General features: G+C 36.8%; 2 protein-coding genes across 2 annotated transcripts; one reads left to right on the top strand and one right to left on the bottom strand.

Annotated features, from left to right (window-relative positions):
- The first annotated feature begins 1,220 nt into the window (after positions 1-1,220).
- Positions 1,221-7,359, top strand: LOC133881913 (mitotic checkpoint protein BUB3.2). Its single transcript, XM_062320982.1, has 9 exons — positions 1,221-1,587; positions 1,712-1,842; positions 2,447-2,529; positions 3,873-4,139; positions 5,201-5,276; positions 5,821-5,901; positions 6,579-6,657; positions 6,746-6,846; positions 6,938-7,359. Exons 1-9 carry the CDS (start codon positions 1,468-1,470, stop codon positions 7,023-7,025), a joined length of 1,026 nt encoding a protein of 341 aa, XP_062176966.1. The 5' UTR covers positions 1,221-1,467; the 3' UTR covers positions 7,026-7,359.
- A 1,246-nt stretch (positions 7,360-8,605) lies between these two features.
- Positions 8,606-13,449, bottom strand: LOC133882380 (ATP-dependent Clp protease proteolytic subunit-related protein 1, chloroplastic). The gene is made up of 9 exons (XM_062321532.1): positions 13,145-13,449; positions 11,839-11,954; positions 11,457-11,660; positions 11,263-11,367; positions 11,044-11,106; positions 10,745-10,856; positions 9,318-9,379; positions 9,068-9,250; positions 8,606-8,982 (listed from the first exon to the last, which is right to left on the bottom strand). The coding sequence occupies exons 1-9, from the start codon at positions 13,392-13,394 to the stop codon at positions 8,896-8,898; spliced, it is 1,182 nt and encodes a 393-aa protein (XP_062177516.1). The 5' UTR covers positions 13,395-13,449; the 3' UTR covers positions 8,606-8,895.
- Between the last annotated feature and the right edge of the window lie 603 nt (positions 13,450-14,052).

The following is a 14,052-nucleotide window of genomic DNA, read 5'->3' as shown; positions in this document are numbered from 1 at the left end:
GCTTCATTGTTCCAGACTCCCAGGGTAAGGTATATGCTGCGCGCGGTCAGTTGTTCAATGGAGTCAAGAGTGGAGCCGGTAGTTGCTGAATCGATTGCAGCCCTGCAAGCAGTTGAATTCTGTCGAAGCCGGGGACTGGCATGGTGAGAAATAATTCTAGAAGGAGACTCCTTACAAGTGGTCTCTGCCATCAAAAAACAGGGCCCGCTTTGGTGTATGTTTGGGCAGATTGTAGCAGGATATTCTGGCCCTTCTCCGCTACTGTCAGTCCTGGGAGATAGGCCACATCAAACAAGAAGGCAACATGGCAGCCCATATGCTCGCGAAAACAGGGATTCACAGCAGGCTAATGAACGAATTTGGATTGCATGCTTCCCTGAGAGCATCCGAGAGATCGTAGTTTCAGAGGCACTTCCTCTGGATACTTGGAGCTTTTTTGCTCTTGGTTGTTGACAGTTATGAATGAATCCGCCATTTGGCTTTCCCAAAAAAAAAAAAATTTATTCTACCATTAAAATTTAAAAGGAGAATTGGAGTGAGATTGTTTGTATTATCACTCATGTTTTTGTCAAGATGACATTTTTATTGACACTAATTTTACATAGGCTGATCTGTCGTTTCTTAAGGGTTTGTTTGAATTTGCGATTTTAAAAAGTGCAATTTAAAAATAATAATTTTAAAATATACGATTTGAAAAAGTAATTTTTAAAAATGCAGTTAAGAATTTGGCAAAATCGAAGTTCGACCTTTAAAATTGCAGACTAACCTTAAAATTTTGCATTTTCAAAAAAGCATTCAATTGCTTGCGATTTGAAAAATCAGTTTTCTACTTTTTCAAATTGTAAAATTTTAAAAACGCAATTCCCAAACAGTTCATTTTCTATGATTTGATTTAACATCATACTTTTTATCTATGAAATCGCAATCTTAAACGCACCCTAAATTACTTTTCATGTTATACTTTTTTGATGTGTCATATCTTAAATCACTTTTCATTTTATACTTAGAGAGAAAAAAGGAAAAAAAAAATTCACTTAAAATAAGTCATATCAAACAAGTGTGATTAATGAATGTGTTGAACAATATTTCTCTCCCATTTTTTTTTTTTTATCTGAATTTTAAATTCAACTATATCTTGTTTTTTTTTTTTTTGAAGAGAACTATATCTTGTTTAATACAAGAGAAATGCCAACTCCTGAAAAAAGTCCAAACGTCACCGGCATGCTCCCATGAGGACCCATCCCATGTCGTCGTGGGCTCGTTTGAATTTAAATTCCCTACCGTTTAAAAAGTTTCAAAAATCTTTTGGGGCTTTCACAAAGCTATTTGAATCTCAATCGAAACCCAATCTCTGTTTTTATTATTAATTTTTCAAACTCACCTTCCCCCCTCTCTCTCTCTCCAAAAACCCTAACTCCCACTCTCATTCTCACTCTCACTGAGTCTCAGACAAAGTCCAAGCGCGCCATGACAGCTGTCCCACCGCCGGCCCCAGGCCGCGAGCTCGCGAACCCGCCGTCCGACGGAATATCCAACCTCCGATTCTCCAACCACAGCGATCACCTGCTCGTGTCCTCATGGGACAAGGTACGCTCTCACCTCTACTCTCCAGCCACCTGCCTCTTCTTCCTCGATCTTTTCTCTGTGATCCTATTCCTAAAGCTCACAAAAGATTCAAATTGAAGCATCTGTTTCTGTTCTGATTGGCCAGAGCGTCCGATTGTACGATGCGAGCGCCAACGCGCTGCGAGGCGAGTTTATGCACGGCGGTCCAGTCCTCGACTGTTGCTTCCACGACGATTCCTCGGGGTTCAGTGCCGGCGCTGATAATACTGTGAGGCGGTCAGTTCTTTTATCTTTTTCTTGTTTGTTTGCTCTATTTTTCTGTTTGGTCGCTGAGGAAGTTTGGGAATGGAGAAAGAAGATTTGAAAATGTTGAAGCTGACTTCTTCTATTGTGCGGAACTCAGAACATGAAAACATATACTCAACTAAGCTTAGTTCAATTACTCGGGGAAAGCGTTGTTTTCTGATCTAATTTTATGTTTGGTTCCCGAGGAATGAGAGAAACGGGAAAGAAAATGCAATATGTTAAGCTTAGATTCCATATTATATATGACAGTATAGGGTTCAATTAATAAAATGTGTTCTCCGGGGTAAGATTTTAAAATGTGTTCTCCTTGATTGTGCTCTATTTTTGTCGACATGGTTTATGGTTGACATGTTTCTTCTACAGAGTGATTTTTTTTTCGAAATTCAGCATAAGGTAGCCAGCTGATTTGACCATTTGGTTTATGCTGAGCTTATGACTTTGTTATCCAACTGAATATACCTGAGGCTTTGCATTACTGTCTTTGAGATCTACATTTTTAGATCATTGCTTCTATCTGGTTTTTGTGGCCCAGTTTGCAATGTTGATTATAATTTTGAGGACATTATTATTTCAGGCTTGTTTTCAGCTCTAATAAGGAGGATATTTTGGGAAGGCATGATGCTCCTGTGCGTTGTGTTGAGTACTCTTATGCAGCAGGTTTGTTTTTGTGGTACTCTCATCTCCTTCGCTCTTCTAACTCTCTTGTAGTTGTTTTTGCTGAAATGTGACGATTTAGACAAGCTTCTGCTTGCAATGAAAGAGCTCAGAGCATTATTAGATGATTTTAAAATACCAAAGAACATTTCTTGTCAGTCATGCAAACCAAATTGTACTGGCCTAGATTTCTAGTACACCATGTTGAATGTTAGGGATTACAAATCAATTGTAGAATATATATAACAAACCCTGTCAATTCTTAAATGACCCTGATACATGCTTGGAGGGTGCTACTACATGATAATCTTAAGATAAGCAAAAACCAATTGAGACTACACATGCAGACATCTGTCAGGCACTTTCTAAGAAAATTGCGTTGAACTTTTAACTTATCAGTATATCATGCTTGCAAGTTGAAGATTATAATTATCTTGGTAAATGTAAGAATTTTCAATGACATGGTTCGTATTGAAATTATTGCTGAAAAATGTGATGCAAGGTATCAGGGTTATTGACCCCGTCTCTACTACAACTGGTGTAACTGTAAGGGTTGACAACTGTAATATTCCATAAAGTTGCCTGAGGCTGAAGTTGAACTTGTTAAGATACCCAAATACTTTAAATGTACATGGAGCTTCTAAATTTAAATGATATGGTGTTATTGACATTTCTGGCCATTGAAGTCACACTCATTTCTTCACTTCATGTAACCTATCTTGAGCTCTTATAGGGCTGGGGAGTCAAGAAGTTTGCCCTGGCTAAATTCTGTTCTTGATATCAAGCCAAACGTGTTGTTTGGATGGCAAATAGTAATTACATTCCAAATAATGATTTTAAATGGTTGGTTACAAGTGACCACTCTTCCTGGTACTCTATGTAAGAAACCAATTATGCCTAGTAATCAGTATACAGTCCAAACTGGCATTGCTTGGTAATATCTGCTGTAACGTTGTCTAGGAAGGACAAACAATGCAGTTACTAATTTATGAGAAAAGATACTTTGCAGACAGGGTTTTGAGGCCTTTACCGAGTTTTGAGATTAGAAATTAAGGATCCCTTGTTGGATTAGTTGCATTAATTCCCTGGATGGTTTTTGGTCATTAAATGACAATAATTATAAATTAAGACCCCATTGTCATTACAAACAGATGCAGTTACCAATTTAATGCAAAAGATTCTCTTGCATAGAGAGTTTTGGGGCCCCTTTCTTCCTTAAAATGGTGCTGCTATACTGGGTATCACTTGGTAATCAAATATATAATGTTTCAGACAGAGCCATTCTTGTTTCATTTGTTGGATAATTCACAGTATGTAATATTTCCCTTGTCTGTCAATTGTACCAGGGCAATTAATCACAGGTAGTTGGGACAAAACCCTGAAGTGTTGGGATCCTAGAGGTGCAAGTGGGCAGGATCGCACTCTTGTTGGGACATATCCACAACCTGAGCGTGTTTACTCACTTTCTCTTGTTGGAAATCGTTTAGTTGTAGCAACTGCTGGAAGACATGTAAATGTCTACGATTTGAGAAATATGTCCCAACCTGAACAGCGAAGGGAATCTTCATTGAAATATCAAACTAGATGTGTGCGCTGTTATCCCAATGGAACAGGTAATTTTGACTTTATGAATTTTAAAGCACTACTGTATGAAGTGACAATCTTTTCCTTGCAGTTGATGTCCTAAAATTGCCAAAATAAATTCATATGGTTTTGTGGTTAAACACCCTTCCCCATGCTGGCTATTTTCTATTCTCTTTCTCATTCAAAGACTGGTTTCAGATTTTATTGTTATAAGGGTTGCAATCAAGTTCTCATTGCTCAAAGCTATTAATGTTCAAATCTCTTTATGTTTGGACAGCTGCTCACAACAGCTCCCGCTTTTCTAAGTTTCTAAACTCCCTAGTTGGATGTCGCTCTTGTATACTCTGTGTACTTGGGTTATGCCCCTCTACGCTTTCTAATAAGATTGAATTACTTAATAAAAAAAAGGTTTGCAATCAAGTCAATATCTTGAATTTGCCGTTATACCACAGGCAGTTGCTCTTTTCTTATGCTGTGTTGTTTGAATTCCTTTTAATTTACTAAAATAAGTGATCTTGCAATAGAATTTCTAGTATATCTATTTGATAGGGGATGATAAATCCTCCTCTGATTTAGGGTCCGTTTGGGTTTGCGATTTTAAAAAGTGCGTTTTAAAATAACGATTTTAAAATGTGCAATTTAAAAAAAGTGATTTTTAAAAACGCAGTTAAGCGTTTGGCAAAATCGCAGTTTAGCCTTTAAAATCGCGAATTTACCTTTAGAATTCTGCGTTTTCAAAAAAGCATCATCTTATCTGCGATTTGAAAAAGCAGATTTTCTGCGATTTCAAATCGCAATTTTTAAAAACGCAGTTCCCAAACGATCTATATTCTGCAATTTCGTTTAAAATCGCACTTATTGTCTACGAAATCGCAATCCCAAACGCACCCTTAGATAGCACAACATAGTGTGGAAATAGTGGGTCAAAGAGGACAGATACATCGCTAGAAGCTTGTATTTGGTCAATGGGCTCTTCAGTCATGGGAAGGGGTTATAACACTTGGCTAAAATTAGTCCGCTTGTTTTGTCCATATGATGAACTCTTGCTCCCTATTCTCTTGATTTTATTCCACCTCATTTCTGTATGCAGGATATGCTCTTAGTTCTGTCGAAGGACGAGTTGCAATGGAATTTTTTGATCTCTCAGAGGCTAGTCAAGCCAAAAAGTATGTGCTGATCTTTTGATACACCATTGACATGCATAAAATTAATTGAATAATGTGCCTTGTATTCATCAATTTTTGCAGTTTTCTAGCTTCTTGTGTTTGCGTAAAATATGCTGAGTATCTCTGCACCAGAGCACTTCCTACTGATGAATTATCAATTTTGATGTTTCTTGCATACCCTTGATTTCACAAATGAGTGCATGTAAATATACTTAGGGGACACAAAATACTTGAGGCATTTTAATTCTTCCCTACATCTCTACCTCTCTAGTATTCTCTATTACAAAAAAAGTTCTTTAACATTGTGGGGGTGTGCTTCTGTTAGTTTTCAACAATTATTGCAGTGTATGGCATATCACTTGTTATACATTCTTGGTTAAATGACTAGCATGGTCATGTTGTGACCATGCTGGACCAACTTTCTAGGAATTGGCTGGCCTCTTATGGTACTATTGCATGAAAATGCAGGCATGCCTATATGTTTATTCTGCTCCATGCCTCTCAGCTAGCATTTTACTTACTGATGATTTTTAGCTTTTTATAGGTATGCATTTAAGTGTCATAGAAAATCAGAGGCTGGAAGGGACATTGTCTACCCAGTAAATGCCATTGCATTCCACCCCGTGTAAGTATTTGATATTCTGTCTGCATTGAATTCTTGAAATTTTTAATTGATGGAACACATAAAGGATAGGCCAAAACACCCCATGAGGAATAATGGTTGCATTGTTTGAATTCTTACTGCATTGATTTTTTTATTTTTTTATTTTTATGATTAAATGATGGCATTGTCGAAGATCATTCTTGTCAATTTCGTTTCCTAGGTATTACCTGTTTTCGCTTAGGTGGATAATTCAAAACAAGAATCGCATCCCGGGTTGTTGCCAATAAAGGCAAGAATCTGTTCTCATAATAACTGAAAAAGTGATTATTCATGTTATAATAGGCATGGAGGGGAGTAAGAATTTTGTTGACCTGACAAAAATGTGAGTAAGGTCACTTGGGAACTTGAGCTGATACATAATATAATGTAAAATAAAATACATAAAAAGCAAAGCTGCAAATATAATTTAATCAAATTTCATATGTTCTTCCACATGAGTGGCTGATGTGGATAACCTATTGCAAGTAATCAAACTGAGAAGACTGCACAATTGCCCTTTCAAGTTGGATCTGGAGTTGGATAAATTACCTTTGAACTTAGTTTGGCTAATTAAGTTCACATCCTGAGATTAAATATAGCAGCTTCTTTCCATTCTACTCAATTAGTTACTAGTTCATTCTTCCAAATTCAACCTGCAGCTATGGTACTTTTGCAACTGGAGGTTGTGATGGTTATGTGAATGTGTGGGATGGGAACAACAAGAAGAGGCTGTATCAGGTAAAAGTTTGGTTGTATGATACTAAGGTCTTGATTTAAATAGTGGCAAGCTTGAATTTCTTAGAATTTCTGTTTTTCTCTTTTTTAGTACTCAAGATATCCGACAAGCATTGCAGCGCTTTCGTTTAGCAGAGATGGCCGCCTTTTGGCAGTGGCATCAAGTTACACATTTGAAGAGGGAGATAAACCGTAAGATCAACTCACTCTCTCTCTCTCTCTCTCTCTCTCTCTCTCCCCCTCAAAGATATTAGCCCTTATGTGTTGCCTTTTCATTTTGCAGTCATGAACCAGATGCAATCTATGTTCGCAGTGTAAATGAAATAGAGGTCAAGCCGAAGCCGAAAGTGTACCCTAACCCGCCTGCATAAGTCAAAACGTAGAATATCCTCTTTGTTCCATAGTAGTCCGTACGTATAATTTTTTTTTTTGTTTTATGTTACTATGTGACGCTTCAATTCTTACGAAGCTTGTGAAACTTGAGTTGAGAACTTTATGCCCTAGTAAAGTTATGAGTTTCTAGTGACGTACTCCTCTTTTCCTTTTTTGGTCAAAGCTTAGATAAACCATAATGTACATCTGAATTTTACACCAATGGTGAATTGGATCTTGGATTTATATCTTGTAACGAAGTGTGGACTAGTGTAAGACTCGATCAGTAATCTAGCATGCTTATGAGCTTTTGAAGCATCCTTGCTGTGAAAAGCTTGGACTCTTAAGGGCATCTCCAACAGATTTTTTTTTTTAAAATCTTCAAAATTAGTTTTGAAGAACCATTGGCTTACACAGTTGCTTTCAGCTTCTATCTCTTGGTTGTGGGCAATTCGGCTGTGCTTTTCTCTCGTAGGTTGTACTTGATTTTTGTGAGAGATTTTGTGTATTCTGTGTTTATGTATGTGGGTTGTTTTGGTTTTGGAAGTGTCAGGTTAATGTTATGGGGGTGTGTTTCTGTTTGTTTATGGACAGAGCTGTTGTCCTTTTCATGTTTTTGGTGGAAATCTAATAGATCAACTTGCTTGTTGGAATTATAAGCGCTTGCAATTCAATTACATACGAGCAATTTCATTTGCCTCTACTTGAAACTCTGGATCTGTAACGTATATGGTCCTCTTCACATTGGGCTCCATACAAATGCTATGTCTCTCTCTCTCTCTACCCTCCCCCACATAATATACTGGAAATAATATATATATATATATATATATATATATATATTTTTTTTTAAAAAAGAGAAATAATATCTAAATAAAATTGAGAAAATAATAGAGAGCTCACCTCACGTGTAGTCTTTGTGCTAGAGGTGCAACTAAAACTAGGGCTATTAATTTTTTATTCGACCTGTAAACTTAATGCGAAATTAAAGGGTTAGAGTTTATGAATTTGATTAAGATTCATGACAGTCATATCTTGGAAAGCCAATTCAAACCTTGAGACTCGATCATGAAAAGCCTACTCATATCTTGAAAACCCAACTTATAACTTGAAACTCGGGTCCTAGCTGGTTGTGCACAATCTATTTAACCTTCTGGTTGTGCACAATCTTTTTTTTTTTTTTCCTTGAACCTTCCACCCAGCATGTTTAATTAATTAATCTTACAAGAGCACCGCAACAATTATATAGCATCAATTGATTAAATTGAACATTTTGGATGGAAGGTTCAAGGAAAAAAGAAAAGAAAAGATGGTGCACAAATTACAATTTAATCTAAACTATAAAAAATGAATAATGTTTAGTGCAACCTTTTGAAAGTCAGAAGGATATAACGTGTGGAAACAATTTTTTTTTTTTTTTTTTTTCCTTCTTTTATAGTAGCTTGCACATTTGATCTTTATGGCTGTTGACATCGATATGTAGTAGGCGTGAAGTACGGGTGGTTAATAACCGCCCGCATCTACGATCCTCAACTAACCGCTATTCGTAAAACTCATTATTGAGAATAACACTTGAAAATGTAGTAACTGGCTAACTGCAAATGCAACTAAAAACAGGTAGCATATATACAAAAAAAGAAAAGAAGAAGCCAAAACTTAATATTCTTCATATGTTTTTGGTCAGGAAAGTGATTAAACATTATAGATTCTCAAAGATACCCACGTATAGAGCACTTAGAAAAGAGTACTGAAGAAGTAGTGCCTTGTGGTGGTACCATTAAGTAGGGGTTCAGCTGAAGCCCCAACGCTTTGGATAACCCCATCAACTTTTCCTTCTCTATGTTTATGGTTGCTACACTGCTCTTTAATTTACCTAAATCCGGAGGGAGCTGCTTGGGGACTAGCTCCTCCTCCTCTTCTCATAGCTTTTGATTGAGCAAGCATGTCATCATAATTCTGACCAGGGAAATTATAATTAGAACTAACAAGGAGGAATGAGTGTTTAAAGGAAAACAGAAACAAAGAACAATGGAAAAATTACCCTCTTCTCAAAGGCAGCATCTCTTGAGTCGATTATCTTGTCCGCAATGCCGTAATCTATGGCTTCCAGTGCTTGGAAATATTTAGGTCGTTGGATGTCTTTAGCAATTTCTTCCTTGGGTTTCCCAATTCCTTTTGCTAATAGCTCAATGTAGTACTCGGTATTTGCATCCAGCTCTTTGGCCTGATAGTAGAAGCTTGTCAAAGAAGCTGAGAGAGAGAGAGAGAGAGAGAGAGGAGAGAGCAAGTACCTTAATCCACATATCTATTACAGCACCACTTGATCTGTTGACTTTCGGCAGATATAATTTCGCTGCAACAAAAAGAGAGAGAGAATCAAAAGAAGATGGAGCTTAAATGTATATAAGTTGCAGGCACATACCAAACATAAGGTCCAACTGTTTCACATATATTAGTCGATCAGCAGGCGGTAAAGGTGAAAGTGAAAGTGAAAAATCAGACAAATCGTAGGTAAGACACAATTAGTTCCAATCTCATCATGGATTTTGAAAAAATTGAAAAATGTTTGAGATATTCTTCCAGGTGAAATAAGATTGGAAAGGTTTCACATATGGGAAATGGATCTGGAGAAAGTGGACAAAAGTAACACCAAATATGTTTTAAAATGGGTGCGAAGCGACAAAATGCATGAACGATGTTGGGCTAAATGTGAATTCTGGTTTCCTTGTTTCTAATGATGATGATGATGATGATGATGATAATAATAATAATAATAATAGTAATAATAATAGTAATACTGCAAACAACAGAATCCAATTTTTTGAAAAAAATAAGCAACAAAAGTTTCATTAGAAAAAGAGGAAATCTACACATAAAAAAGCAAAATATGTAGTATCTTTTACAAAGAATTACAAACTAAAACTCAAATAATCAACAAAACCTGCCAAGGGAGGGAGATGAACACAGACAAACCTAGGTACACCACTCATACAATGACTGCAAATATAGAGACTTTAGCTCAAGAGTAGATAACTAAATGCAATTAAACATGCAGTTATCCATCTCTCTCCATATTGTCCACATAAGGCAAAGGAAGGTCACTTTCCTAATAACACTACCTACTTCTACACCTTCGAAAGAGACCTTTTCAAGCAAAGTACATCTCCACCACTTTCCGAGGCATGACCCATTGAAACTCAAAAATCGCATAAACAAAGGACGAAAAATCTCTAGCAATCTAGCACTGAATTAACAAGTGATCAACCATCTCATCAATATACTTACACATGCAACACCAGTCTACAAGGACAATGTTCAATTTGTTCAGATTCCAATTTAATATATCAGTCCCATCAATCACTGGCATATTCGAGCATAATTAATCAAAAAATGACTTCAATGAGTCCAACTCCCAATCATGGAACACGATAGGCACGACAAATTTAACATTAGCGAGGTAAGGGTGTCGAGTAGTAAGATTAAATGTTCTAAATTAAACCAAATTTGTCCATAATAGGAGTCACCATATGTATACAAAGCTTTTGGCCCAGAGAAACATGGGAGGAAAGAAGATATTTAAGTAAACAGAAATATCCAAGACAAAATTGCTAGCAGGGATGCAAACATGCCATTCTCCTTAGAGCTTAAATGGTGCAGAACAAATGTGCAGACAGTACTCATTCTAATCTTTTGAACTTTAGAGAGAAGTAAATCATACTGGAGCAATTTGGCTGTACAGCACGATAACCCTTTGCTCCAAGTGATAGAAGCATCGCTGCTTGACCATATGCCATGCCGCAGTTTACAGTATAGACTTCTGATTTGACATACTTCAAGCAGATGGAGAAATACATGCACAGGTAAAGTAGGTTAAACAACTAATATAAATGATAAGCTAACCAAAATAAATATGAAGAAAATTGAGCTATTTCCATGGGCCTTTCTTGAGCACCATTATTCTCTGTTTCACAATTAATACAGATGCGAATAATGCCACATAGAGTTGATAATACTTACAGCCATCATGTCAGCAATGGCATATGCCTCAGTTTCCGATCCAACAGTCTCCATCTTCTCATTCTAAATGGCATTAACAGAGATGAAATGAGTTAGGTACACAAGCTTCAACAATAAAATATAATTCCTAGTTTCAGGCACTACAAGTATAATTTTCCCAATCCAAATTTTCATATGGAGGAAAATCAAAAAATTAAAAGAACAGATTCCAATGCTAACCTGCGTTCCAGGTGAATTTATGTACAAATAGATAGGCTTTGAAGGGTTATCATAATCCAACCACATAAACTGTGCAATAAGGAGCTCAGTTACTGCTGGTACGATCTGCATCAAGCAGACAGGAAAATATCAAGATGGTTCAGATCAAATGGAAAAAACATGCCATCACAATTAGATATAGTATAGTGGCTCACCGGCATGCCCAGATAGCATATCCGAGCATCTAAGAGCAACGAAGGCAAATCAGGAGGAGCAGTTCTAGGTCTTCCATATCCTCTGGCTCCTCCACGATACATACTTACACTCATACTATATTTTGAAGGACTCTTTTCACCCATGCCCGATAGACTCCACATCCCTCCATGGTCCAAATAATTCTGGGCAGACGAGATGCTTTCCTGTCAATAGTTGTCAAAGATAAGAACTCCTGGGATTAACTGACTTTGCTGCAATAACATTTAGGCTCTATAGGGAGTCCACTTCCTAAAAGCATAATATGTAATAGATTTTCTTTATTATTATATCATCATACGCCAATCAGATGACAGAAAGGAGTATGTAAGAAGCGAGAAGAACCTCTGTAACTCTTTCAGACTGCCTTCGGACGGGATTATCTTCTGTCATGAACATGTCCATTTGTGAAGCATTAAGGCCATAAAGATATTGGGGTGCATTCTTGAAATTGTTCATCACTACCAAAGAAAAAATGAGGTAAAGGTAAGTAGCAATTTCAAATTATTTTTTTTTCTTAACTGAGACTTTTATTTAAAGCACCTTTTCAGCAAGTACAGCCCCTTCTCAAAAGTAAGCAATCCCTCACAGTCTATGTTGCAAAGACACCCACAACAAACATGTACTAGACAAGATATGAACAAGCTAAAACGAGCAAGATGACAACATGGCAAGAAATGAAAATAATCATGTAAGCATATTTTTAGTAGCTCTTTCTACCAGTCCATGAATAACCTAGGGTCGTACTTTAATATAAACAGGTCAGTAACCATGCATTCTCCAACTGCTTGTGATTCCAAGCTGTTAAATGAATTCCCAGAACTATTTAGAGCGCTCTTCAGAAAGGTACTCACATTTGGCTTACTTTGTCGCTGCATATTGAAGATATCAAAGGTTCGTGTACTTAAAAAACAAAAAGAAAGAAAAAAAATTCTAGCTCCATACTGAGGCTTTAAGTTAACTCCCCGATGATCCATGGTTTCTTCACCTCCCCAAATAGTCTGCTGTCATAATGTAAGCGCTAATCATAAAACAACTAAACATTTCTAACAAAGGCATGAAACATATGAACTTGGGTTGTTGCTCCTTGAAAAATCAGACTAACAAGAACAATCTAAATTTTTGGATCCAGTTCAACTATAAGTAGGCTGATATATTCGCTAGCTGCCTTTCTTTACAACTAATAATAAGTCCAAATCAAAGTCATTAACATCAACGGTTAGTGGGAGAGTGACACAATTATGAAGGAACAATCATAGTAATTCTGGATTAGGACCATATAAATTTTTCTCCAACTGTACAGTTGGGTAACTAATATCTAATTGTAAGTCAAAATATGAAATACTCCACTATTTACAAAGCCTTCCTTTCTAATTATCAGCACTCCAAATTGAACTTTTAAATAATAATAATAAAAATATTTAAGAAAAAAAAAAAACCGAAAGTTTAGTTATTGGAAACATTATGGTTTATTAATTTCCAATAAAACTCACCTAAAACAAAGCCATGTAATTGAATTTACTTAACCCATTTCGTCGTTTCACATCTCAGGCAAAAGAGCTCACGAAATATATTCGATTAAGATTACTTTAATTAATCCCAAAACAAAGAAGAAAACTGAAATGAATAGTGGAAAATGAGAGAGACTAACATCCATCTTTGATATTTTCTTCCCTGAACTGCTTGGGAATGTGGTCCAAGGACTTGGCAAGCGGGGACCTGAAGCACCTTCGAGCTGTGCTGTTTCTAGGGGGAGCGATAGAAGCAGAGAAGAGCTTCGTGCCGTGGAGGAAAGGGGACTTTTGGAGCCCGAAAGAGGTACCCACTTGCCCAAATACTCGAGATTCCTCGACGGTGGAGGAGGGTGGAGCTGAAAGTGGGGAGAGAAGCGAGGTGGCCATCGAGAGAGTCTGAGAGAGAGAGAGATTTCACAAGTTGCGGTTTTTCTTTGCAAAGGTGTGTGGATGGGTGTGCTTTGTGTCATTGAGTCAGCCAACAGCCCCATGGGTTAATGGGCTTATTCCGCCAACAGCCCATGGGTTAATGGGCTTATTCAGTCAACAACCCATGGGTTAATGGGCTTGAGTCTAAAAACTTGAGTCCTACAATAATAGATGTTTGAGGTAAGCCCTGATTAGAAGACAATGGGCCCAAATCAAGCATGCCCAATCCTTCATAGAGTTCAACAATCAGGGCTAAGCTTAGGACAAATTACACAACTTGGGCAAATTTATTTTTTTTTAGGGGGGGGGGGGGGGGGGGGGGCGCGCAACACTTTGCGATTTCGTAGGTTAAAAATGTGTTTTTAAATAAAATTGTGAAAAGTATCTCGTATGGTAGTGCATTTTTTTAAAATGACGGTTTGAAAATGTAGAAAAATCTACGTTTTTAAAAAATGAACAATTTTAAAGGCCAAACTGTAATTTTAAATGTCAAACCGTAATTTTACCAAACATTTAATTGCGTTTTTAAAATTCGCACATTTTGAAATCACTCAAAAAGATACATAAAAAAAAATAGACATCCAATTTTTTTTTTTTTTAAAAAAAAATATGAAAT

This window comes from Alnus glutinosa, chromosome 11 (assembly GCF_958979055.1).
Source record: "Alnus glutinosa chromosome 11, dhAlnGlut1.1, whole genome shotgun sequence".
NCBI classification, from domain to species: Eukaryota; Viridiplantae; Streptophyta; class Magnoliopsida; order Fagales; family Betulaceae; genus Alnus; species Alnus glutinosa.
The sequence above is the reverse complement of the archived record's forward strand: the minus strand, read 5'-3'. Positions and strand labels throughout refer to the sequence as shown.